At 46.4% G+C, this 24,784-nt stretch overlaps 1 protein-coding gene across 1 annotated transcript in view; it reads left to right on the top strand.

Moving 5' to 3' along the window:
* The window catches only part of CFAP57 (cilia and flagella associated protein 57), a 457,479-nt gene that overhangs the window by 383,748 nt on the left and 48,947 nt on the right, over positions 1 to 24,784 (top strand). Inside the window, exons 20-21 of the mRNA XM_030205491.1 lie at positions 3,827 to 3,961; positions 4,042 to 4,185. Coding sequence (XP_030061351.1) covers positions 3,827 to 3,961; positions 4,042 to 4,185 — 279 coding nt within the window. The remainder of the gene's footprint in view (positions 1 to 3,826; positions 3,962 to 4,041; positions 4,186 to 24,784) is intronic.

The following is a 24,784-nucleotide window of genomic DNA, read 5'->3' as shown; positions in this document are numbered from 1 at the left end:
GTTGTTAGGCTGTATAAAGAGAGGTGTGACCAGCAGAAGAAAGGGGGTGTTGATGCCCCTGTATAAGTTGTTGGTGAGGCCCCACCTGGAGTATTGTGTTCAGTTTTGGAGGCCGTATCTTGTTAAGGATGTAAAAAGAATTGAAGCGGTGCAAAGAAAAGCTACGAGAATGGTATGGGATTTGCGTTACAAGACGTATGAGGAGAGACTTGCTGAACTAAACATGTATACTCTGGAGGAAAGGAGAAACAGGGGTGATATGATACAGACGTTCAAATATTTGAAAGGTATTAATCCGCAAACGAACCTTTTCCGGAGATGGGAAGGTGGTAGAACGAGAGGACATGAAATGAGATTGAAGGGGGGCAGACTCAAGAAAAATGTCAGGAAGTATTTTTTCACGGAGAGAGTAGTGGATGCTTGGAATGCTCTCCCGCGGGAGGTGGTGGAAATGAAAACGGTAACGGAATTCAAACATGCGTGGGATAAGCATAAAGGAATCCTTTGCCGAAGGAATGGATCCTCAGGAGCTTAGTCAAGATCGGGAGGCGGGGCTGGTGGTTGGGAGGCGTGGATAGGGCTGGGCAAACTTATACGGTCTGTACCAGAGCCGGTGGTGGGAAGCGGGACTGGTGGTTGGGAGGCGGGGATAGTGCTGGACAGACTTGTACGGTCTGTGCCAGAGCCGGTGGTTGGGAGGCAGGGCTGGTGGTGGGGAGGTGAGGATAGTGCTGGGCAGACTTATACGGTCTGTGCCTGTGCCAGAGCCGGTGGTTGGGAGGTGGGGCTGGTGGTTGGGAGGCGGGGATAGTGCGGGGCAGACTTATACGGTCTGTGCCCTGAAGAGCACAGGTACAAATCAAAGTAGGGTATACACAAAAAGCAGCAAATATGAGTTATCTTGTTGGGCAGACTGGATGGACCGTGCAGGTCTTTTTCTGCCGTCATCTACTATGTTACTATGTTACTATGTAAGTTTTTGTATCTCTGTGTAAAAATATATATTTACATAGATACTTCCCAATTAGGGAGTCATCAGTTGGAACCCTCAATCTTGGGAAGCTAAACAGGAAACTGGATAACCATCTTTTTGAAGGTATTTTAAAGGCAAGCTAATGTTTAAACATGTAGACGCCCATAGGAATATTATGGGCATCTACAAGTTAACGTACAGTTAGGGTTTTGCTTTAGTTGGGGGAGGGGCAGTGATGACATTTTTGGCCCACCCACTTTGATCTCAGGCCCGCCCTAAAATGCCTGTCTGGCTACGCCACTGCTTCCCTGGACACAGCACTCCCAGAAGCAGACTCCAAAAATATGCTTAAAACCGCTTTATTCCATCAGCAAGGCCAAGACATTTCCTCTTCCAGACACAGTCCTTGGTTATAGCACATATCACCCCTTGTTCCTTCCCCCTGCCGGCCACAGTTTCTGGATACAGTTTAAATCATTCACTGCTTCCCCAGCATGGCCTGATTCCTGGACACAGTTTTAAATCACTCACTGTTTCACCAGCATGGCAGTGTTCTGAATACAGTTCAAGTCACTCACTGTTTCCCCAGCATGGCACCACTCCTGGTCACAGTTTAAATCACTCACTGCTTCCCCAGCATGGCATGACTTCTGGACAAAGTTTAAATCACTCACTGCTTCCCCAGCATGGCATGACATCTGGACACAGTTTAAATCACTCACTGTTTCCCCAGCATGGCATGACTTCTGGACACAGTTCAAATCACTCACTGCTTCCCCAGCATGGCATGACTTCTGGACATAGTTCAAATCACCCACTGCATCCCCAGCATGGCCAGGTTCCTGGTCACAATTCAAGTCTACCTGTTTCTCCAGCTGGGTCTGTCTTCTGGCCACAGCTGAAATCATTCACTGCTTTACAGAATGGCATCTCTCTCCCCCTTGAGTGGAACAGCTGCATAACTTTTCCTCCAAGCTTTCCCCAGCCTTGAAGAAGGTTTGTTATGGGCTCACTTCCCCAGTCACCTTGGGCTTGGATCTCCTCTCCGACCTCTTTCTCCACCTCCAATTCCATGGGCTCCTCTCCCTTTATGATCCCCAGCTGGTCCTCTCCCTCCTGATTATTCCTCCTCAGCCAATCCCCCTCCTCTCCCTCGGGATTGTGGGACTTGTAGTTTCCTTGCTGCTCCCTTTGCTTGCCCCCAGGGCTTTGCAGGGGTTCTTGGGAACTGTGGTCCTCCTCCCTTCTCCAGCTCTTGGGAAATGTATGCGTGGGGGCGTGGCTTCCCAGCCCCTAGGGGACTTGTAGTTGGAATCCCAGGTATGAAACCTACCCATCTTGCTCCTCTCCCGAATCCCTTCTTCCCTGACCCTCAGAGGTTCCTCACAGCACACAGAAGTTATAGAATTTGGGGGATCTATGCCTAATTTGCACTCCGGGATTTACACCTAGTGTAAATGCTCACACCCCAAATTGGGGCAGATTCCGTTACACTATTCAATAAAGGGAGCCCATCCCGGAGCTTCCTTTATGGAATAAGGCACTGATTTTTCAGTGCCATATACTAAATCCAGTCCATGACTTTTCACCAACTGGGAGATAATCAAACATGCAACACTCAGTGTAAAAGACCAGATAGCTGCAATCTCGCTGCTGGACTGCTGCCTGCATCTTCTTATTGGTGATTTTTTAGGTTGCTAATGGAGTGGGAATATGTAAACTAAAGTCTCCTAAGATTACTTTATATGCTAGCTAGGCTATCCTAATATTTAATTTTTATTATTATTTTCAGTGTTATTAGTATGTTCCCCTCTATGGACCTAAGTAGACTTATTTCTAAGAGCTAATTATTGGCTGATAGAGATGCCCTAATTAGATTTCTAGCCTCCTAATTGGATCAAGGGCCAATAAATCAGAGATCAGACAAGGGGTAGATGGGAGGGTTATTAAAGCCTAAACTGAGGTTTCCTGTGACTATTAGCTGTACTTTATACTGATACTATGGTAACTTTAAATAGTCCCTTTAAATGCTAGCCTATGGAACTGTCACAGAGACATTAAATGCTAAATTATATATGATAGACATAGGTAGATATAAATATAGATATGGATTCCTTAAACTGCCTTTGCTAAGTGAGCAGAGTAACTTAAAATAAAGTTGCTGAGGTTACCGATTTATTTTATTGCATTTGTATCCCACATTTTCCCACCTATTTGCAGGCTCAATTGTGGCTTACACAGTTTTATTATGACATTGTTATACCAGGATATCAGATAGAATTAGTAATGTGCAGAGGTTGAGTAAGGGAAGAAAGAGGAAGTGTTTAGGCGGGTAAGTATAGTAGGTGGCTCCAAGTCTACTTTTCCCCAAGTTTAAAAGCAATTTCCCATCAAGTAATTACCAGTGAAGTTCTCTCCCTCTCTGGAAGTCCTCTCACAGCACCTCTTCTGGACATCTCACTTCCCATCAACATTTTATGTAAATTTTTTGTTACATTTGTACCCCGCGCTTTCCCACTCATGGCAGGCTCAATGCGGCTTACATGGAGCAATAGAGGGTTAAGTGACTTGCCCAGAGTCACAAGGAGCTGCCTGTGCCTGAAGTGGGAATTGAACTCAGCTCCTCAGGACCAAAGTCCACCACCCTAACCACTAGGCCACTCCTCCACTCCTTATTATATTTTTTATGGTTATGTAACTCACATTGAGTATAGGTTTTACCCACGCAAAGTGTGATTGTGAAATTAGATAAATAAGGCTACTTCAGTTAAGGTATCATCTGTTAATTCTGCAAAGAAAAGGCAACTTGTCATAATGATCACGGATGTAGTAAGAGATTTTTTTCTGCTTTAGGTTCGTAATTTAGAAGCTATCATCAAGCGCTTTAAGACTGATCTTCATGACTGTGTTGGGCTGATCCAGGAACCCAAGCAATTGAAGAATTGCATCCGTGAACTCTATGGAAAATACGTTCAGGAGTCTGATGTTGTGAGTGCCACCTCCTCCTTTGTCACTGTAATATAATTCATGTGCATCCCAGAAAGCTCATTTTTCTCTTCTCTCTTTAGGCCGAGATTGTGGGAGTTGATGCAGATATCCAGCAGGAATATGCAAGGCAGCGGGAGCACCTGGAGCGCAGCCTGGCTACACTCAAGGCAAAGCTAAGAAAAGACAGCGAGATCCATCGTGCTGATAATGTTCGGGTCATGCAGGTAACAAAAATAGGCCTTCAAAGTATGACATGCACAAGATTCATTGTTATGCTGCCTCTGAGCTTTGCACAAATTTGACTGATGTGTCCCTCCATCTCTTTAGCTCACTTTTGTTTTGTGTCTATAGTCATATACCTGTGATTCAAAACTGGTAGTAGCTTTACAAATAATACATGTGGAGGGCATCCAGACTGCCAATGCACAGAGGTGCATATACCGCACACATACATGCATACATACATAACAGAAGAGTAGCCATACTAGGTCAGACCAATGGTCCTTCCAGTCCACTATCCTGTTTTCCAAATAGTGGCCAAGCCAGGTCACAGGTATCTGGCAGAAACCCAAATCGTGGCAACATTCCATGTAGAACCCCAAAGAATAGCAAGTTTCTGGAATCTTAAAGAGTGACAAGATTCCATGCAGAATCTCAAAGAGTAGCAACATTCCATGTAGAACCCCAAAGAATAGCAAGATTCTGGAATCTTAAAGAGTGACAAGATTCCATGCAGAATCTCAAAAAGTAGCAACATTCCATTCTACCAATCCCAGGGCAAACAGTGGCTTCCCCACTCTGTCTCAATAGCAGACTATGGAATTTTCCTCCAGGAATTTGTCCAAACCTTTTTAACCCCAGATATGCTAACCACTGTTACCACATCCTCCGACAAAGAGTTCCAGAGCTTAAAAATTTGTTGAGTGAAAAATATTTCCTCCTATTTGTTTCAAAAATATTTCCATGTAATTTTGAGTGTCCCCTAGTCTTTGTACTTTTGGAACGAGTAAAAAATCGATTTACTTCTACTTGTTCTACACCACTCAGGATTTTGTAGACCATATAGCTCCCCTCATCCTCTCTTTTCCAAGCTGAACAGCCCTAACCTCTGTAGCCTTTCCTCATATGAGAGGAGTTCCACCCCTTTATTATTTTGGTCACTCTTCTTTGAACCTTTTCTAATTCCCTTTCCTAATAATTCCTAGCATCCTGTTTCCTTTTTTGGCTGTCACTGCACATTGAGCAGAAGATTTCAGCGTATTGTCTACAATGACACCTAAATCTTTTTCTTGAGTGCTGATTCCTAAGATATATCCTAGCATCAGGTTACTATGATTCGGATTATTCTTTCCAACGTGCATTACTTTGCATTTGTCCACATTAAATTTCATCTGCCATTTGGATGCTCAGTCTTCCAATTTTCTAAGGTCCTCCTGCAATATTTCACAGACCGCACATGTTTTAACAACCTTGAATAGTTTTGTGTCATCTGCAAATTAATCACCTCACTCGTTGTTCCGATTTCCATATCATTTATAAATATGTTAAATAGCACCGGTCCCAGTACAGATCCCTGTGGCACTCCACTGTTCACCCTTCTCCACTGAGAAAAATGACCATTTAACCCTACCCTCTGTTTTCTGTCCAATAACCAATTCCTAATCCACACCAGAACCTTGCCACCTATCCCACGACTCTTTAATTTTCTCAGCCCGGGAGAAGAAGAGTGGGATCTTTGCAGAAGCTCTGTGAACAGATATATGTCCTGATCTCCCCGGGTACTTGCTAGGAAGTATGCAAATATTTAGTTAGTTTTATAATTGATCCATATTTCAGTTACCTGTTATTATTTTATTGATTGCACATTTTTTGTTCATTGTTCAATTTTTAAGACAAGTAATTGTTTTTTGCCTCTGCCTCTCTGGACTGATAAAGAATCCTGGTGGTTTGTGTGTTGGGTCTGTGAGTGCTTTCTGGGAACTGTGGGACCATTGGGAGTGTGGCTTCAGTAACCTAGAAATCACTGGGGATAATTTGGGAGCGGGAGACTCACCCAGAAGCAGTTGTGACCCAATTACATAGTAACATAGTAACATAGTAGATGACGGCAGAAAAAGACCTGCACGGTCCATCCAGTCTGCCCAACAAGATAAACTCATATGTGTATACCTTACCTTGATTTGTACCTGCCTTTTTCAGGGCACAGACCGTACAAGTCTGCCCAGCAGTATTTCCCGCCTCCCAAGCACCAGTCCCGCCTCCGGCGGACCGTATAAGTCTGCCCTCCACTATCCTCGCCTCCCAACTACCAACCTCTCTTCCCCCACCTGCTCCGCCACCCAATTTTGGCTAAGCTTCTGAGGATCCATTCCTACTGCACAGGATTCCTGATGCTCCTAAAGTAATAACCTTTAGATACTCTTTGAGCTACTTGTATTTGTTTGCAAGATAAAAGATGCCAAAGATAGGTTTTAAGCCCATCCCAATAACTGCAGCCTGTACCTCACAGTCAAAAGACTAACTCTGCAATGGCTGGGCTAGGACTGGGAGACAGAAAAACATGGGACCCCCCCCCCCCCCCAAGGCAGACGTGATTTACATCATTTTCGTCTCAGCTGGAAATTGGTGGGAGAAGGGTGCTAGTGTAGAGCATGAGTGGCAGGTGCAGGCAGACTTGAGCTGTGCTGGGGAGAGATCCTTTAAGTGGTCACGGGGTAACCCCAGGCAGGTGGCTATGTGTTTTGTGACAAGAAGGCTATACAGAGGAGATGGAACTCCTCTCATATAAGGAAAGGCTAAAGAAGTTAGGGCTGTTCAGCTTGGAAAAGTGATGGCTGAGGAGAGATATGACTGAGGTCTATAAAATCTTGAGCTGTAGAATTGGTAAAAGTGAATTGATTTTTCACTCTTTCAAAAAGTACAAAGCAGTTAGCTTAGCAGGGTTAAAAAAAAGGTTTGGATGATTTTCTAAAAGAAAAGTCTATAAGCTACTATTAAGATGGACTTAGGAAAATTCACTGCATTCTCTACAATATGCAGCATAAAATCTGTTTTACTGTTCTGGGATCTTGCCAAGTACTTGTGACCTAGATTGGCCATTGTTGGAAACAGGATACTGGGCTTGATGGACCTTCGGTCTGTCCCTGTATGGCAAACCTTATGTTCTTTTTATTTTATTTTTAGAGGCAATGTCTCTAAATGGGTTTTGTTCATGCAATAATAGTAATGAACTCCACTCTGAAGCCCGGGTATGTGGACTGTGATCTCAATTTCTCAAATTTGCTACTAACACTCACTGTCATATACTTGCATTGTGCCAAAAAGAGAGCTTCCTTTTGAAGCTCATAAAATGTAACATCTCTTGGCTGTTTATGAAGTTGTTGAATATTCCTTTTAATATGATGGGAACATTTCTGTATCTTTCTGCCACATTTTCTTGCTCTCCAACTGCTTTGCTTGGTATTCAAAGATCATGTCTTTCTCCATTCGGTGCACAGGATAATCTCTCTATTATCAATACCATTCTCGTGTTTTGCTCCTTTACCAGGATGTCCAGTTTTTAGCTTTTTATCAGTTGGAATTGGAATGTTCAAGGTGATCAGACTTGTTAGTTTTTTAATAATATTCTTAGGGTTGCATTTCCAATTCTTTCCTGGAACAGTGTTCTCCATATCCATACCTTCTTTCATCAGAACGTTTCTGCCAGATACCACATTCATAACCATTTCCAGCTTTTCCCTACAGAATCTACATATCAGTTTTTTCTGTGTTTACTATGAACCGTTTCTTCTGTAATCCACTGTCCTGTGCTGCAACTATATCTCTCGTGTCTTGGTTTCAAGTTCATCTCATCGTAATCATTCATGTGTCTGGTTTTTAATGATGTATGGCTCCTGGAGTAACACATTGTATTTCCCACTGTATTAGGCATATATCACTTTTTACAACTTTGCTGATCTGTTTACAGTTGTTTTCTCTTTGAGAAAAACTAATTGATTTCAGTCTGATCCTCAACAGCTTCAGTAGCGACATGTATTTATAAAATATTGGAACAGCTGTGAACCCCAGAATAGCACCAGAAAATGCCAACCTTTTTATGTAAGAATTGGAAGAAACATTCCTGTGAAGAAACAGTGTTTTAAGAATGTAAAACGTATTGGATATATTCCTGCATTATGTTCTGAAGTGTATTTCTCCTGTTTGGCCAGCAGATGGTGCATGTTTATGCTTAAAGCTGTTACAGGCCTGGCCTCTTTCTTTCTTTATTTGGCACACAGATAATAGGAAGTGTCTGTAGTGATGTAACCAGTTTTTATTTGAAACTTTTTTTTATTACATTTGTACCTCGCACTTTCCCACTCATGGCAGGCTCAATGCGGCTTACATGGGGCAATGGAGGGTTAAGTGACTTGCCCAGAGTCACAAGGAGCTGCCTGTGCCGGGAATTGAACTCAGTTCCTCAGGACCAAAGTCCACCACCCTAACCACTAGGCCACTCCTCCACTATTCTAGGTTCTGATTGGCCTGGAGTTATGCAAGTTATTCAGCAGACTGACTGTTGCTTCAGTCTTACCCAGGAAGAAAGACAGACAGATCTTCTTGCTGAGGCTCAGTGAATTATATGTCCTGATCTTCTCAGGTACTGTTTAGCCAGTACACAAAAAAAAGTTAGTGTATTAATTGATCTATATTTCAGTTACCTGTTATTGAATGCTAATTGCACATATTTTGTTAATTGTTCCAGTGTGAGAATAAACACATTTGTTTGTTCATTCTGCTTGTCTGGACTGATAAAGAATCCTGGTGGTGAAACAGGCTCGGAAATCAGGAGACGAAAGGCCAATTTGGTTCCAAAGGCATGACAGCTTTATTGCTAGCAATTGAACAGTACTAAGTAATCTCAGGATACTGCTCCCTGAGCGTCACCTGACACTCGTTCTTATACACTCTTATCAGTAGTCATGCGCAGTTACAGACAGAGGATCTTACACAGAACCCAGGAAACGAAACTTATCTTTGGCTTTGCTCACACCCCTCTATTTCCAACACTGGTCTCTAGTCTATTCACAGTTATTTGGCATTGCATATACCATATAAGGCAATATACTGATAAGTAGCACAAGTTCCAGCACATTTACACAATACAGCCTCTATGCAGGGATCACGAGACTGTGCTGGCAGAGCCAGCTGCCCTAAATTGCTGACTACTACAATTTGTTATCTAGCTGCTGGTTAACAAATACATACTACTAGTAAAAGTCTAAACTGCACAGGTTTTGGTCTTAGTCTAGGCTCATTATATGTAAGGCACAAAAGGTCCAGTGCATTAATAAGGTATGGCTAAAAGGCCAAAAGCAGAGTTAGAGTCCATCAGTAGGCACAAAACATGAGGTTGTTCTGGTGGTCAGTAGTATTCATAGTATTCGAATAGTATCCGGCGTTCCACCCCTTCATTCCCCCCTTTTGATACTTGAACATCCATCTGGTGGAGAGTATCACTTCCATGAACCCTGAAAAAGGAAAGAAAGGACAAGGATAGTTAGAGAGGGAGGCAACAAGCGAGCCCTAAGCCCTTGCGCAGCCGTTGGTTGCTTCGCCGGGGTTGAGACGGAGGGCCCCTAGTGGAATCCCCCCCCCTTTGTATCCGGTCTTATGCTGACACAAGGGTACTGGCCCATTAAGTGACTCAGGAGGTGAAAGGTGCACGTCAGCCACAAGGTGCTTCATCGTCAGCTTCATCAGACTGGGGAATGGGGGAGTACATCTGGAGAGCCATAAGTTGGGCAGCAGCACGGCGGTCAGCGATGCTTTCCATGGTGGAGCGGAGACACCTGAAAACTAAGGGGAGAGACAAGGGTATTAATAAGCAGGACAACAAGAACAGGCCACCCATGACGAAGATACTCTTGAGGCTCTCAGAGGTCGGTAGCCAGTTGGTTAAAGAGGGATCGGTTAGCTCTCTCCACTGTTCCACTGCTCTGGGGTCTCCATGCACAATGTAAGGCGATAGGGTCCATCCGGCCTGTGTGGGCCCTGCAGTGCATTACAGCTACCTTCTTCGGTTTCCATACTGGAATGCACAGTGGCCATTACCTCTTCACAGTCGTGGAGTGGTGGTTCAGGGGCCGGGAGGAGGGTGGCAGGATTGAGGTTGGTCGTGTTCAGGATCCGCACCTCCGGATTTTCGCACAGGAGGGCTTGGTATTTGACCAATCGGGAGTTGGTCATCCATCTGGGTCCGTGGCTCTCGAGTAGGCCGCGGATGGTGTGGGGTTTAGTCACAAAAAGTGTTTGGCCAAACGTGAGTTTATTGGCCTCGTGTATCAGCAGACAGGCCGCCGCAACGCTTCGGAGACAGCCCGGCCATCCTCGTGCCACGTTGTCCATTCCCTTGGAGAGATATGCTACAGGGCGTTGCCAGGTGCCGACCAGTTGGGTGAGGACTCCAAGTGCCAATCCCTCCTTTTCGTCGATGAACAAGTGGAACGGCTTAGTCACATCTGGCAGTCCGAGCGCTGGTGGGGCCGCAAGGGCATCCTTAAGGTCCTGAAGGGCTTTCAGTTCGCTTTTCTCCCACCGGAGATCTTGGCCCTCGAGTTCAGGTCCTTTCAGTTTGGCGTACAAGTCTTGGGTCAGGACAGCAAAATTGATGATCCAAATGCGGCAATATCCAGCGGCTCCGAGGAGTGCCCGCAGTTCCTTCTTATTTGCAGGAGTGGGTTGGTTGCGGATAGCTTGGGTTCGAGGGGGGTACCGAGACTCCGGGTTCCTTCTCGGAGGCGAAACCCCAGATACTCGACTTCGATCTCGCATATCTGGGCCTTTTTCTGGCTGGCTCGGTACCCCTGGGCTTCCAGGGTCTTCAAGAGGTAGAAGGTAGCTTCAGCACATTCGGTGAACGTTTCACGGGCCACCAACAGGTCGTCCACGTATTGAACGACCGGCCCATACTCGTCCTGATACGTCTTCAGGTCCTGAGCGAGTTGGTCGCCGAAGAGGGTGGGGGAGTTCTTGAATCCCTGGGGGAGTCGTGTCCAGGTAAACTGCTGCTTATTACCAGTCTGTAAGTCTTCCCACGTGAAGGCAAACAATTTCTGGCTGTCGGCGGCGAGGGGGATGGAGAAGAAGGCGTCCTTCAGATCATTGACACTGTACCACTTGGTCTGGGCTGGCACTTGGGCTAAAATGGAGTAAGGGTTCGGTACGAGAGCAACTATGTCGGCCACCTGGTTGTTGACCTTCCTTAAGTCTTGGACGGGCCTGTACTCGGGGATTCCTGACTTCTGGTAAATTTCAAGACTCCCTGTTGGGGGAGTTTCTGTAAATGCGGGGGTTTCTTCAGGGAGATGGATGAGGAGTAGGTTCAGGAGGATAGGGTTCTTGACAGGCTTTCTTGGCTGCCTCGTCCGCACGTCGGTTGCCCCGGGCTATGGAATCTGTCTTCCCTGTGTGGGCCCTACAGTGCATCACAGCGACTTTTCTTGGCTTCCACACAGCTTCAAGCAGGTGACAGATTTCAGGGGCATTTGCAGCCCGCTGTCAAGAACCTTCAGGCGAACACTACACAATCAACAGGTCACCAACGTACTGGACAACCGGTTCATATTTGATCTGGCACATCATCAGATCTCTGGCGGGTTGCTATGTCGAGCTACATAGGGTATACTGTGTGTGTGGCACTGGATGAACTTTAGGATCTTGTGTTTGCAACATGAGACAATACATGCGATCTTGAAACAATATCATACAGGAAACAATCAGTGGCTTCAGAGGCGTTAGTGATGATGCCTATACCAAGTAAGCAAAAAGAAATCATTACAATTGAGAATGTATAGCAATATTCCTATATGGACCACCAGTTCAAATGCTGGCCTAGAGTTTAGCAGTCTATCTAACAAAATGAGTTCAACCAAAATCCCCTTCCAGCATTGGTGCAACCTTAACAGAGTTGTTTTGGGATATAAAGGTTACAATTCTAGAAAGTTCATTGCAGTAATAGGCAACAACCCTGAGAACAGAGGAGAATGCGGTGGCCAGGTCTGTTTCAGGAATGGTGGACAGCAGGCCTCAACACAGACTGGTGCCATCAGTGATCACAGTCAAATGATGTCACGTCCTGCCTGCCAACTAAGGTGAGAGGACAATTTGATGAACCTGAAAAACAAGGAAGAGGACTCCAAACGATACAGGGCCTCTATGTAGGCCTCAGGGCATAAATGATAATAATTCACTCAATATCTGGTCAAACCCTTAACAAAATGCCATTAGCTTACTTCTATACTCAAATTTCATGCTTCTTTTGATAGGTAATACAGAATAAAATGAATTGCTATTCTGTGGCCTATCCCCAAACAGTATAGTCCTGTTGAAACACTCCCACATATATCCACTTCCACAACCCTTCTATCTAACTTACAAGTGTACTTTCATAGCACATAATCATGTACTCCTGCCATGTGGTTATTCACACTATTCACACAACTTGCACATTGGCAGTATATCTTTTACAAGCTTCAAACATCTCAGTAACCTGTCAATGACTGGGAACTTGCTTCCATCTTCTTCACAATGTGATGCCCTATGATTTAAAACTTACATTTAGATCTTTATCATGGTACACCTCACCTCTCTGGACAACCTGGTTTAAGCGTCCAGCTAAAATCATGAGACATATGATTTATGGAGAAAAGTTAGAACAAGGATAATGTCAGCACGTAGGCAGGTGCCTAGAAATGTTCTATAGCAGCACAAAGCATTCTCATTCAAGGTACATTAACAACTTCTTAATCTGAACATTCAGCTAAATTCCTTTACCCTAGAGGGGGCAATATCTCTGGAGTCACAATTGCCCAAGGTAAAGTAACACAGATATATTTATCACAAGCATGATGAATTAAACACATTAAGTAGTTTAGTAGACAAACGGTTCTTTGCATAAATCACATTATTAAAAACAAAAGTCTGTAATTGTGAGTCTTATCTGTCTGCCCTAGTCTAGACCGCAAGCTCCTCTGGGCAGGGACTGTCTTCTTTTTTTTTTTTTTTTTTTTTCCTTTCTTTCTTTCCCAAAGCAACTTGTGCAGGTAATACACACAAAGATCAGCAGAGGGAGCAAGTCATCAATAAAAGAAAGAAGAGTGACGTCATTTAGTGCAATACAATTAAGCAGCTGTGATTTGCACTGCCTACGAGACTCATAAGGTTTGCATAAAAGGCAACTGCTCATGGCTACAGGCTGTATCTGTGCAGAAGTGGGGAGGAAACAAGCTGCAACAAGCTCTCTCGGTAACTTTGACATAAGCTACAAATCTGAGTTTTAAAATCCAATGTTTTAGCTTTTGGGGTGTGGGATACCTTCTGTGGTTTTCTTTACATTCTTTAGGGACTATGGTCAGTAAATGAACACGATACCATAAATCTCACAGTAAATTACAACAGATGCACCGTGCTTTGAACCCAAGTGCAGCATGGAGCTGAAAATGCCATCATGCACCTTTCAGTAAATCACAAAGTTGAAAGTTAACATAGCGTGACAAAAACAGCTGGAGGAACATCAAGGCTGCATTCCTGAAGGGAGGCTTTATATTTAACCTCCGTAATACTATACCCATTAGACTTAAAGAAAAGCATGAATTGTCATACCCTTTTTAACAACCAGATTCAAGAAAGATAAACAACATTATGCCCAGCAACGAAATCCTGGTGCTGCATATACAAAGCTTGCACCGTCTGCTGTAGAATACATAGTTCTCCTGTTTCAGAGAAACAAAATCTTATCTCTCTATGTAAAAAACAACACGTCAAAACGTCATGACGTCGAGGGCGGAGCTATAACACTCGAGGGCCGAAATGCGAGGCAAACGCGAACCCCGAACAAGTAACGCGAGTAGCTCCGAGGGACGGAGGGAGGGGGCCCCTTGCTAGCGTCCGTTTCATTGCACTCAGAAACGGGCATTCTTTCCTAGTATCTTATAATAACTTCTAACATGATGCAACAGTTAAGTTCAAAGGCTCATATCACTCTGTTAACATGCACCCGGAGTAATTATTTCCTCGAGCCCACCCCCACCACCGGCTGTGGTCTTATGAGTGGGTCCCAAACCCTGGACTGCTTTTACGCTATAGCAGCCTGAGACAAAAAAAACCTGCACTCCTCAGCTGCTGAACAGTTCATCTGGTTCTCAAGCACGTTATCTAAACACATTCCATTCTACGGCTCATGCAGCTCGTGTACACAAGGTCATGGAATCTGCAGTTCAGAGAAGCCTGAGAGTCTACATTTTCATACGCCACAAGAAACCTTCCCGTTCGCCGCTCGGTTTCGTCGTCGGAGCCTAGTGAGTTTCGGGACCTAGTCTTATACCAATAGTCCGTATTAGTCACTGGCTAAAAGAGGGTGATCACGCCTCTTCTTCGGTCCTTACTGGGCCGGTCACTACGCTGAGTATACTCGCCTGTCTGTCGTCGTCGTTGCAGGCCGCGCCGTCGTACGCGCCTCTCCAGAGAGGAAAAAAGAAAAAGGTGTCTTGCCGGAACCTCACAGCCCCACTGCCAGCCAGCCAGTGTCGGTCAGTCCTCCGTCCGGTTGGACACTGAACTCAGTGGTGGCCACTTACCAGCCGGTTCGGGGGAGCTGACCTCCCTGGCACAACCGTGCAGTGGGGGAGGGGAAAGAATATAATCCATTTCCCTTTTGTACTCCTGGCTGGGCTCGCCAATGAAACAGGCTCGGAAATCAGGAGACGAAAGGCCAATTTGGTTCCAAAGGCATGACAGCTTTATTGCTAGCAATTGAACAGTACTAAGTAATCTCAGGATACTGCTCCCTGAGCGTCACCTGACACTCGTTCTTATACACTCTTATCAGTAGTCATGCGCAGTTACAGACAGAGGATCTTACACAGAACCCAGGAAACGAAACTTATCTTTGGCTTTGCTCACACCCCTCTATTTCCAACACTGGTCTCTAGTCTATTCACAGTTATTTGGCATTGCATATACCATATAAGGCAATATACTGATAAGTAGCACAAGTTCCAGCACATTTACACAATACAGCCTCTATGCAGGGATCACGAGACTGTGCTGGCAGAGCCAGCTGCCCTAAATTGCTGACTACTACAATTTGTTATCTAGCTGCTGGTTAACAAATACATACTACTAGTAAAAGTCTAAACTGCACAGGTTTTGGTCTTAGTCTAGGCTCATTATATGTAAGGCACAAAAGGTCCAGTGCATTAATAAGGTATGGCTAAAAGGCCAAAAGCAGAGTTAGAGTCCATCAGTAGGCACAAAACATGAGGTTGTTCTGGTGGTCAGTAGTATTCATAGTATTCGAATAGTATCCGGCGTTCCACCCCTTCAGTGGTTGGGTCTGTGAGTGCTTTCTGGGAACTGTGGGACCATGGAATGTGGCCCCCAGTAACCTAGAAATCACTGGAAACTTGCCCAGAGGCATTTGTGACCCAGTCGGTGGGAGGAGGGTGCTAGTGTAGAGCACGAGTGGCAGGTACAGGTGGATCTGAATTGTGCTGGGGATAGACCCTCTAAGTGGCCAGGCGGGTGGCTAGGCGTTTCATGACAGACCTTTGTCCTCCTTTTTTGGTGGCAGCTTGGTGGGATTGTCGGGCTCATTGTTTGATATGAGGGTCACCATCCTCTGAGTGGTTCATGTCTTTTTATCTGTAACCTCCAGACACAGAGCACAGTGAATAAGTGCAGCAGTAACAGGGTCCCTTTCCTGTTCAGTTTTTTTATGGTAGTGGTAGGAAATTAGCAGTGTGCTGATGGCGACTGGCAGTGGCCAGCAGACACTGGAGATGTCTGATCTAACACAAGAGCAACCAGATAACCTCAGTAAGGAGGAGCTGCAGGACCGGCCTGCGCAGAGTTCTTCTGTGGGGCGAGCAGACCCTGGGCAGAGGCCCGTGAGTTGACAATATCAGATGCCACACCAGCTGAGATCTGGCAGGTCTATATACTACAGTGACAGTGGCTAGACCTGCTGCAGCAAGATGAGCGGGAACAGCAGCGTGAGGAGCAGGAATTCCAGCTGCAAAAATTAAAGATGGAGATGGGAATGGCTTGCATCCAAAGCTCCAGCCCAACCCCTGCGCCAAGGCCCGAAGCAGCATCCGCAGCCTGGATTGGGCCCAACTTGTTTTCACAGTTTGATGATACCACATGTGGCATAGATGGATATCTAACTACCTTTGAAAAAATTTTCCGCATCAGTAAGATTCCTCAGAAAGACTTGGTGCACTGTCTGGGAGGAAAACTCACTGGTAGAGCACTTGAGGCATTCCAAGGACTATCCATGGAGTCGTGCTTCCAGTTTGAAGAGGTGTGCAAAGCTTTGTTGAACCGTTATGCCGTTAGTTTCGAGACCTACAGGCTAAAGTTCAGGACTTTGCAAAAGGGGGTGGATGATACTCACAGTCAGGGGCATAGCCAGACCTCATGGTTTGGAGGGGGCCAGAGCCCGAGGTTGGGGGCACATTTTGAGTGCAGCCCCACCCCCCCTACCACCACACCTCGCCGCCTCGCCTCACCCGCACCGCCCCGCCTCGCCTCACAAACAAATACCTGTGCTGGCGAGGGTCCCCAACCCCTGCCAGCTGAAGCCTTCTTCAGTGCCGATCTCCGGTGCAGCCGTGTTTGCTGCCTGATCCCTGCTCTTCTTTCTTCTTGCTCCTCCTGTATCAGCGTGCACAGGAGGACTAAGGAGCAAGAAGAAAGAAGAGTAGGGGGCAGGCAGCGAACGCAGTGGCGCTTAAGAAGGCTTTGACTGGCGGGGGTTGGGGACCCCCCGCCAGCCAAACCAGGGGCCCGGATGAAATTTGCGGGGGCGCAGGCCCCCCTGACCCCCCATAGCTATGCCCATGCTCACAGTGAATTTGTGATTCAGCTAAGATACCAGCATCAGTGGTGGCTCAGTGGAGTTGAGGTTGAATCCCTGGAGGACTGCCAAAACCCAATGGTCCTGGAGTGGTTTCTGCAGTGTTGTTGTCCAGAGGTGAGGGAACATGTTTAAGATTACCAGCCCCATACTCCAGAGAAAGCAGCTGAGTTGGCTGACATCTTTATGGCTAACCACCCCTGGTTGGCAAAGAGAAGCCATCCTTATCCGCAGCAGCCGGGACCTAAGGGCAGCCAGGGCCCTAAACCAAATATTCCTGCAACCTCAGAGACTATCAGCAAACCCTCCAGTGTTCCCCCAAAACCTAAAGACTCCAGGCATGAACGTCCTTGTTACCAGTGTAGGCACACAGGACATTTCAAAGCGGATTGTCCAGATAATCCCAAGCCTGAACTAAAGAGCATTCCAGTTCCTGCACCTAATCTGCCGGCTTTCGTGGGTAGCTCAGGTCCCACGAAGGAGACTCACACAGTTACCACAGCACAAAAAGTTATTGGTCATTCATCAAGCAAGGAAGCAGATGGGTTTCCACAACACTACAGCTCCCCAGTAACTGTGAATCAGACCCAGGTGGCTGGGCTTGTGGACATTGGCTCTAGCATGACTTTATTATGACCAGAGCTAGTGCCGGAAGATGCTATTCTACCAGGGCGAACAGCAGAAGTAGTGTTAGCCAATGGATCCAGAGAGACTGTACCCATTGGTCGAGTATTCCTGGATTGGGGTACCAAGCCTGGATACAGAGAAATAGGCATAATGAAAAACATGCCAGTACCAATGCTGTGTGGGACCGACTTGGGTCCAATGAACATTACCCTTGATAGCGGAGTCAGCATTTTCGCTATGGTGACCCGTAGTCAGACCCAGGTGGCCTAACAAGCAGAAGCAGCAAAGATCAGCTCTCCAGTTCCAGATCCTGAGCCAGTCCTGGTGGGACCATCTGATCAAGCAGCAGGAGGAGGAACTCCAGTGCTTCCAGCAGCACTAGGTCCAGAGGTGACTGTACATAAGTACATAAGCAATGCCATACTGGGAAAACACCAAGGGTCCATCGAGCCCAGCATCCTGTCCACGACAGCGGCCAATCCAGGCCAAGGGCACCTGGCAAGCTTCCCAAACGTACAAACATTCTATACATGTTATTCCCGGAATTGTGGATTTTTCCCAAGTCCATTTAGTAGCGGTTTATGGACTTGTCCTTTAGGAAACCGTCTAACCCCTTTTTAAACTCTGCCAAGTTAACTGCCTTCACCATGTTGTCCGGCAACGAATTCCAGAGTTTAATTATGCATTGGGTGAAGAAAATTTTCTCCGATTTGTTTTAAATTTACTACACTGTAGTTTCATCGCATGCCCCCTAGTCCTAGTATTTTTGGAAAGCGTGAACAGACGCTTCACATCCACCTGTTCCACTCCACTCATTATTTTATATACCTCTATCATGTCTCCCCTCAGCCGTCTCTTCTCCAAGCTGAATAGCCCTAGCCTCCTTAATCTTTCTTCATAGGGAAGTCGTCCCATCCCCGCTATCATTTTAGTCGCCCTTCGCTGCACCTTTTCCAATTCTACTGGGGCAGTGAGTATGGAACAGCCTGACTTAACTGACACACCTATTGATCGGACTGATGACCCTGATTTGTCAGTCACCAGCAGAGACCCTTCCAGGTATTATTATTATTATTTGTTACATTTGTATCCCACATTTTCCCACGTTTTTGCAGGCTCAATGTGGCTTACATATTACTGTTAACGGCGTTAGCCGATTCTGGTCTTAACAAATACATGATATGAATGAATACAAAGTGATATTGTAGAATGAGGTGCATGTATGGTAGGTACAATTGGGGGGAACTTACGTGGAGGGGCATAATTGAACAAAAACGTCTATCTCCATGGGCGTTTATCTCCGAGAACGGGTCCGTGAAGGGGCGGACCGAACCGAACCGTATTTTCGAAAAAAAATAGACGTCCATGTTTTATTCGGCAATTTGTGAGCTGGGCGTTTTTGTTTTTCAGTGACAATGGAAAATGAAAGCGCCCAGCTCAAAAACAAATAAATCCAAGGCATTTGTTCGTGGGAGGGGCCAGGAGTCGTAGTGCACATGCCAGGACACCAACCGGGCACCCTAGGGGGCACTTTTACAAAAAAAAAAAAAAAAAGGTAAAAGAGCTCCCAGGTGCATAGCACCCTTCCCTTGGGTGTTGAGCCCCCCAAATCCCCCTCAAAACCCACCGCCCACAAGTCTACACCATTACTATAGCCCTAAGGGGTGAAGGGGGCACCTACATGTGGGTACAGTGGGTTTGGGGGGCGGTGTGGAGGGCTCCCATTTACCAGCACAAGTGTTACAGGTGGGGGGGGATGGGCCTGGGTCTACCTGCCTGACATCCACTGCACCCCCTAATAACTGCTCCAGTGACCTGCATACTGCTGCCAGGGAGGTGGGTATGACATTTGAGGGTGAACATAAAAAGTTGTGAAATGGCATATTTTTGTGGTGGGAGGGGGTTTGTGACCACTGGGGGAGTCAGGGGAGGTCATCCCCGACTCCCTCCAGTGGTCATCTGGTCATTTAGGGCACTTTTTGGGGCCCTATTCGTGGAAAAACAGGGTCCAGGAAAAGTGCCCTAAATTCTCGCTAAAAAAGCATATTTTTTTTCCATTATCGGCGAAAGGCGCCTATCTCTGATCGGCCGATAACTACGCCCCAGTTCCGCCTTCACCACGCCTTTGACACGCCCCCATCAACTTTGGCTGCATCCGCGACGGAGTGCAGTTGAAAACGTCCAAATTCAACTTTCGATTATACCGCTTTGGGTCGCAATATAGGCGTTTTTCTTTTTCAATTATAAGCTGGATAGTAACATAGTAACATAGTAGATGACGGCAGAAAAAGACCTGCACGGTCCATCCAGTCTGCCCACGATAAACTCATATGTGTATACCTTACCTTGATTTGTACCTGTCTTTTTCAGGGCACAGACCGTATAAGTCTGTCCAGCAGTATTTCCCGCCTCCCAGCCACCAGTCCCGCCTCCCATCACCGGCTCTGGCACAGACCCCGTATAAGTCTGCCCTCCCCTATCCTAGCCTCTCAACCACCAACCCCTCTTCCCCCCGCCACCCAATTTCAGCTAAGCTTCTGTGGATCCATTCCTTCTGCACAGGATTCCTTTATGCCTATCCCACGCATGTTTGAATTCCGTTACCGTTTTCATCTCCACCACCTCCCGCGGGAGGGCATTCCAAGCGTTCACCACCCTCTCTGTGAAGAAATACTTCCTGACATCTTTCCTGAGTCTGCCCCCCTTCAATCTCATTTCATGTCCTCTCGTTCTACCGCCTTCCCATCTCCGGAAAAGATTCGTTTGCGGATTAATACCTTTCAAATATTTGAACGTCTGTACCATATCACCCCTGTTCCTCCTTTCCTCCAGAGTGTACATGAACTTAGAGACGGAAAGGGGGAAGAAGAGTCAGGGAATGTCCGTTATGGTCTTTGGTTACATTGTGTCGCAAGTGTCCAGGTATGTTTATGTTGGGTCGGTGGGGTATGCTCGTCTGAACAGGTCTGTCTTTAGTGCTTTCCGAAAATTTAGGTGGTCAAGCGTAGTTTTTACTGCTTTTGGCAATGCGTTCCATAGTTGTGCGCTTAGGTAGGAAAAGTTGGATGCAAAGGTGGGTTTGTATTTGAGTCCTTTGCTGCCTGGGTAGTGGAGGATTAGGTATGATTGTGCAGATTTTGTGGTGTTTCTGGTTGGCAGGTCAATGAGGTCTGTCATGCATCCCGGTGCCTCGCCGTAAATAATTTTATGAACAGTCGTGCAGATTTTGAAAGTGATAGGTTCTTTGATTGGTAGCCAATGATTTTTCCTCGGAGTGGTTTGGCGCTGGCAAAAACGTGTTTTTCCAAATATAAGCCTGGCTGCTGTGTTTTGGGCGGTCTGAAGTTTCGTTATAATTTGATCCTTGCATTCCACATAGATTCCATTACAGTAGTCTGCGTGGCTTAGTACCATTGACTGTATCCGGTTACGAAATATTTCCCTGGGAAGAATGGTTTCACGCGTTTGAGTTTCCACATTGAGAAAAACATTTTCTTTATGGTGGATTTCGATTGGGTCTCTAGTGATAGGTTACGGTCGATTGTTACTCTGAGAATTTTCAGGCTGTCTGAGATAGGGAGGGTGTATCCTGGGGTGTTAATGTTTGTGGGTTTGTATGTATTGTATTGGGATGAGATGATGAGACAGTGTGTTTTTTCTGTATTGAGTTTTAGTTGGAATGCATTTGCCCCAGTGGCGTAGCCACAGGTGGGCCTGGGTGGGCCAGGGCCCATCCACTTAGGGCTCTGGCCCACCCAACAGCAACACATATTTAGTGCTAGCTAGTGGGAATCCCAAGCTTCGCCAGTTGAAGACCTCCCCCTGATGTTGCTGAAAACACTGCTTTCCTCTTCAGCAGTCTAAGCTTCCCCTCATTGCATTGGGGGGGGGGGGGGGGAGCAGGAGGAGAACACACGGTGCCCACCCACTTCTTGACTAGGCCCACCCAAAATCTACTGTCTGGCTATGCCCCTGATTTGCCCATGAGTTCATGATGTTTAAGCTTAGCTTGATTTTGTTGGTGATTTCTGCCAGAAAATGTTTGTATGGGATGTATAATGTAACGTCATCAGCGTAGATAAATGGGTTAAAGCCTTGGGTAGATAAGGCCTTGGCTAGTGGAGTCATCATGAGGTTGAAAAGGATCGTTGATAGTGGTGATCCGTGTGGTACTCCGCAGTCTGGTTTCCATGGTGACGATATGTTTGTTTTTTATTTCACTTGATATGTTCTTGTGGTTAGAAAACCCTTAATCCAATTGAGAGTTCCACCACTGATTCTGAAGTATTCTAGGAGTCTTAGCAGTATGTTATGGTTAATCATGTCAAATGCACTTGACATGCCAAATTGGAGGAGGAGAATGCTCTTACCTATTGCTATTTCCTGCTTGAATTTGGTTAGGAGAGTGAGTAGTACTGTTTCGGTGCTGTGTAGGGGTCAAAATCCTGATTGTGACTCATGTAGTATAGTGAATTTGTTTATGTAGTCATTGAGTTGTTTGGTCACCAGTCCTTCCATTAGCTTAACTACTAATGGGATAGATGCTACTGGGTGGTAGTTGGTAATGTCGTCTGGTTTTTTTCTTGGTGTCTTTTGGTATTGGGGTGAGCAGGATGTTGCCTTTTTCTTTAGGGTAGATACCCTGCTGAAGCATGAAGTTTAAGTGGGATGTGAAATCTGTTATGAAGCGGTAGGGGGCAGATTGTATTAGCTGGGGCAGGTGTCCAGTTGACAATGGCTATTGGAGTATTGTTTAATCGCCTGGGTAACTGTGTCGGCGCTGAGGAGAGCAAAATTTGACCATATTTGGTCAGCAGGGTATTCACCAGGGGTTGGGTCAAGACCATTAATGAAGTTTTCTATGTCCATGTTGTTCTGAGGTAGGGTTTTACGTAGGTTTACGATTTTTTCATTGAAATATTTAGCAAGGTTGTCTGCAGATGGGATGTCAGTGTTGGTTGTGGTGACCAGCGTTGTGTCTAGTAGTTTGTTCACGAGATGGTATAGTTTCTTCATGTTTTTGTAGTCCGGCCCAATTTTAGTTTTGTAGTACGACCTTTTGGTCTGTCTTATTGCTTATTTGTATTTCCTTTGTAGTTGTTTCCATGCGTTGAGTGTGTGTTCGTCTTTTTTTTTTTTCCATGCGCGTTCCAGTTTCCTAGATTGTGTTTTTAGTTTTTTCAATTCTTCATTGAACCATGGTATCGAGTTGTGTCTACGTGAAGTTCTTATTTGTAAGGGTGCTATTTCGTCTAGTATGTGTCTGTATCTTTTGTCCCATTCTGAGAGGTAATATATGGATTCCGTTTGTGCTGTCCAATCGTTGTTGTATATCTGTTGCCAGAAAGTATCCGGGTCTATTTGGCCTCTCATGGTGTGAGTTGTGTGTTCTCGTGTGTGAAGAGAACCCCTTTTTCGCCATTTTAGGGATAGATTTAGTTTGGATAGATTTAGTTTGTAATGGTCGGTTCATGGTGTTTCTGTCCATCAGGAAATAACTAAAAACCAACCTCTTCAAAAAGGCCTACCCCAACAATCCTACGTAAACCTCTTCGCCCAGAAACACCGCATGCTTAATGATCGTACTGGACAACACACAATCTTCATTCCTTCCAACCCTCCACATATACCTCATTCGATCACTATACAACCTTGTATTTGCTATCAACTGACTGGGCAAACGCCTTGATGGTACTATGTAAGCCACATTGAGCCTGCAAATAGGTGGGAAAATGTAGGATACAAATGCAACAAATAATAATAATAAATCATCTATGTATGGATACTGATATAGGTCAGAGACTTGCTTTTCAGGAAGCACAGCGCTCTGACCCTGAACTGGAAGCACTAAGGCAGAAGGCTGGTCAGCCAACCAATCAGACTGGTAAATATTGTATACTATGGAAAGGTGGCTTGTTGTACAGAGAAACTGATCCTGCCAATCTTAATAGGCAAATTTTACATGTTCTGAGTATAAGAAAGATTACAGTATGAAAAAGGAGCTAATGCAGCACCTGAAAAAAGGAAACTGGATTATGTACAAGTGTAGAATATGGGAAAAGCTGTATCAATATAGCAAACATTACAGAATATCAGAGAAGCACTGATACAGTGGCGTAGCAAGGGCGGGGCGGTGGGGGCGGTCCGCCCCGGGTGTCAGAGGGTGGGGGTGCTCCATCGTCTCCTGCCACCACTTTTCCTGTTTAAAAAAAAATCCATCGCAGCGTCTGCCCTGTGTGTGCTGTAAAAGCTGAAAATCGCTTCGCTGGCGTCGGGCCTTCCCTCGCAATGTCCCGCCCTCTTCTGAGGTAACTTCCTATTTCCTCGAGGGCGGGACATCGCGAGGGAAGGCTCAACGCCAGCGAAGCGATTTTCAGCTTTTACAGCACACACAGGGCAGACGCGAAGCGCTGCCTGTGTCGCTGCATGGATTTTTTTTTAAAACAGGCAGGGTGGTGGCAGGAGAAGAGGGCCTGTCAGCCTGTACGGAGGGGAGACGACGGGACCGGGTCAGGGGGGGAGGAGCCCAGAGGAGAGAAGGGGATTGGGGAGCCCAGAGAGGAGAAGGGGATTGGGGAGGGGTGGGGTGCTCAGAGGGGGCTCAGATAGGAGAGGGGGAGCTGAGAGGGGAGAAGAGGATTGGGGAGGGATGGGGGTGCTCAGAGGGGAGAAGGGGAGCCCAGAGGGGAGAAGGGGGTTGGGGAGGGGTGGGGGTGCTCAGATGGGAGAGGGGGAGCCCAGAGGGGAGAAGTGGATTGGGGAGGGGTGGGGGAGCCCAGATGGGTCTCAGATGGGAGAGGGGGAGCTCAGAGGGGTGAAGGGGATTGGGGAGGGTGGGGGAGCTCAGAGGGGAGAAGGGCATAGGGGAGGGGGTGCTCAGAGGGGAGAAGGGTCTGAAGCTGGAACTGGGGTCTGACAAGGGGGCAGGAGGGAAAATGGGTCCATGCCTGGGGCAGGTGGGAGAATGGGTCTGGGGCTGAAAAGGGGGGATGCAAGGCATGTGGTGGATGAAGGGGGCTGGAACTGGGGGCTGAAAAGGAGGGTAGTTGGGATAAGGGGGCTAGTACTGGAACTGGGGGCTGAAAAGGGGCAGGGGCTGAAACTGTGGGGACTGGGGGCTTTAAAGGGGACAGGGAGAAATGGCTGGGGCTGAAGCTCGGGACTGGTGAGAAAAAAGGGCTGGGGTTGAAACTAGGGGCTGAAAAGGGGACAGTGAGAAGTGGCTGGGGGCTGAAGCTTGGGTCTGATGGGAGAAAAGGGCTGGGGACTGGTGGGATAGTGGGGCTGAAAAGGGGGGC

This window comes from Microcaecilia unicolor, chromosome 6 (assembly GCF_901765095.1).
Source record: "Microcaecilia unicolor chromosome 6, aMicUni1.1, whole genome shotgun sequence".
Lineage (NCBI taxonomy): Eukaryota > Metazoa > Chordata > Amphibia > Gymnophiona > Siphonopidae > Microcaecilia > Microcaecilia unicolor.
This window is presented reverse-complemented; position numbering and strand designations above follow the sequence as displayed.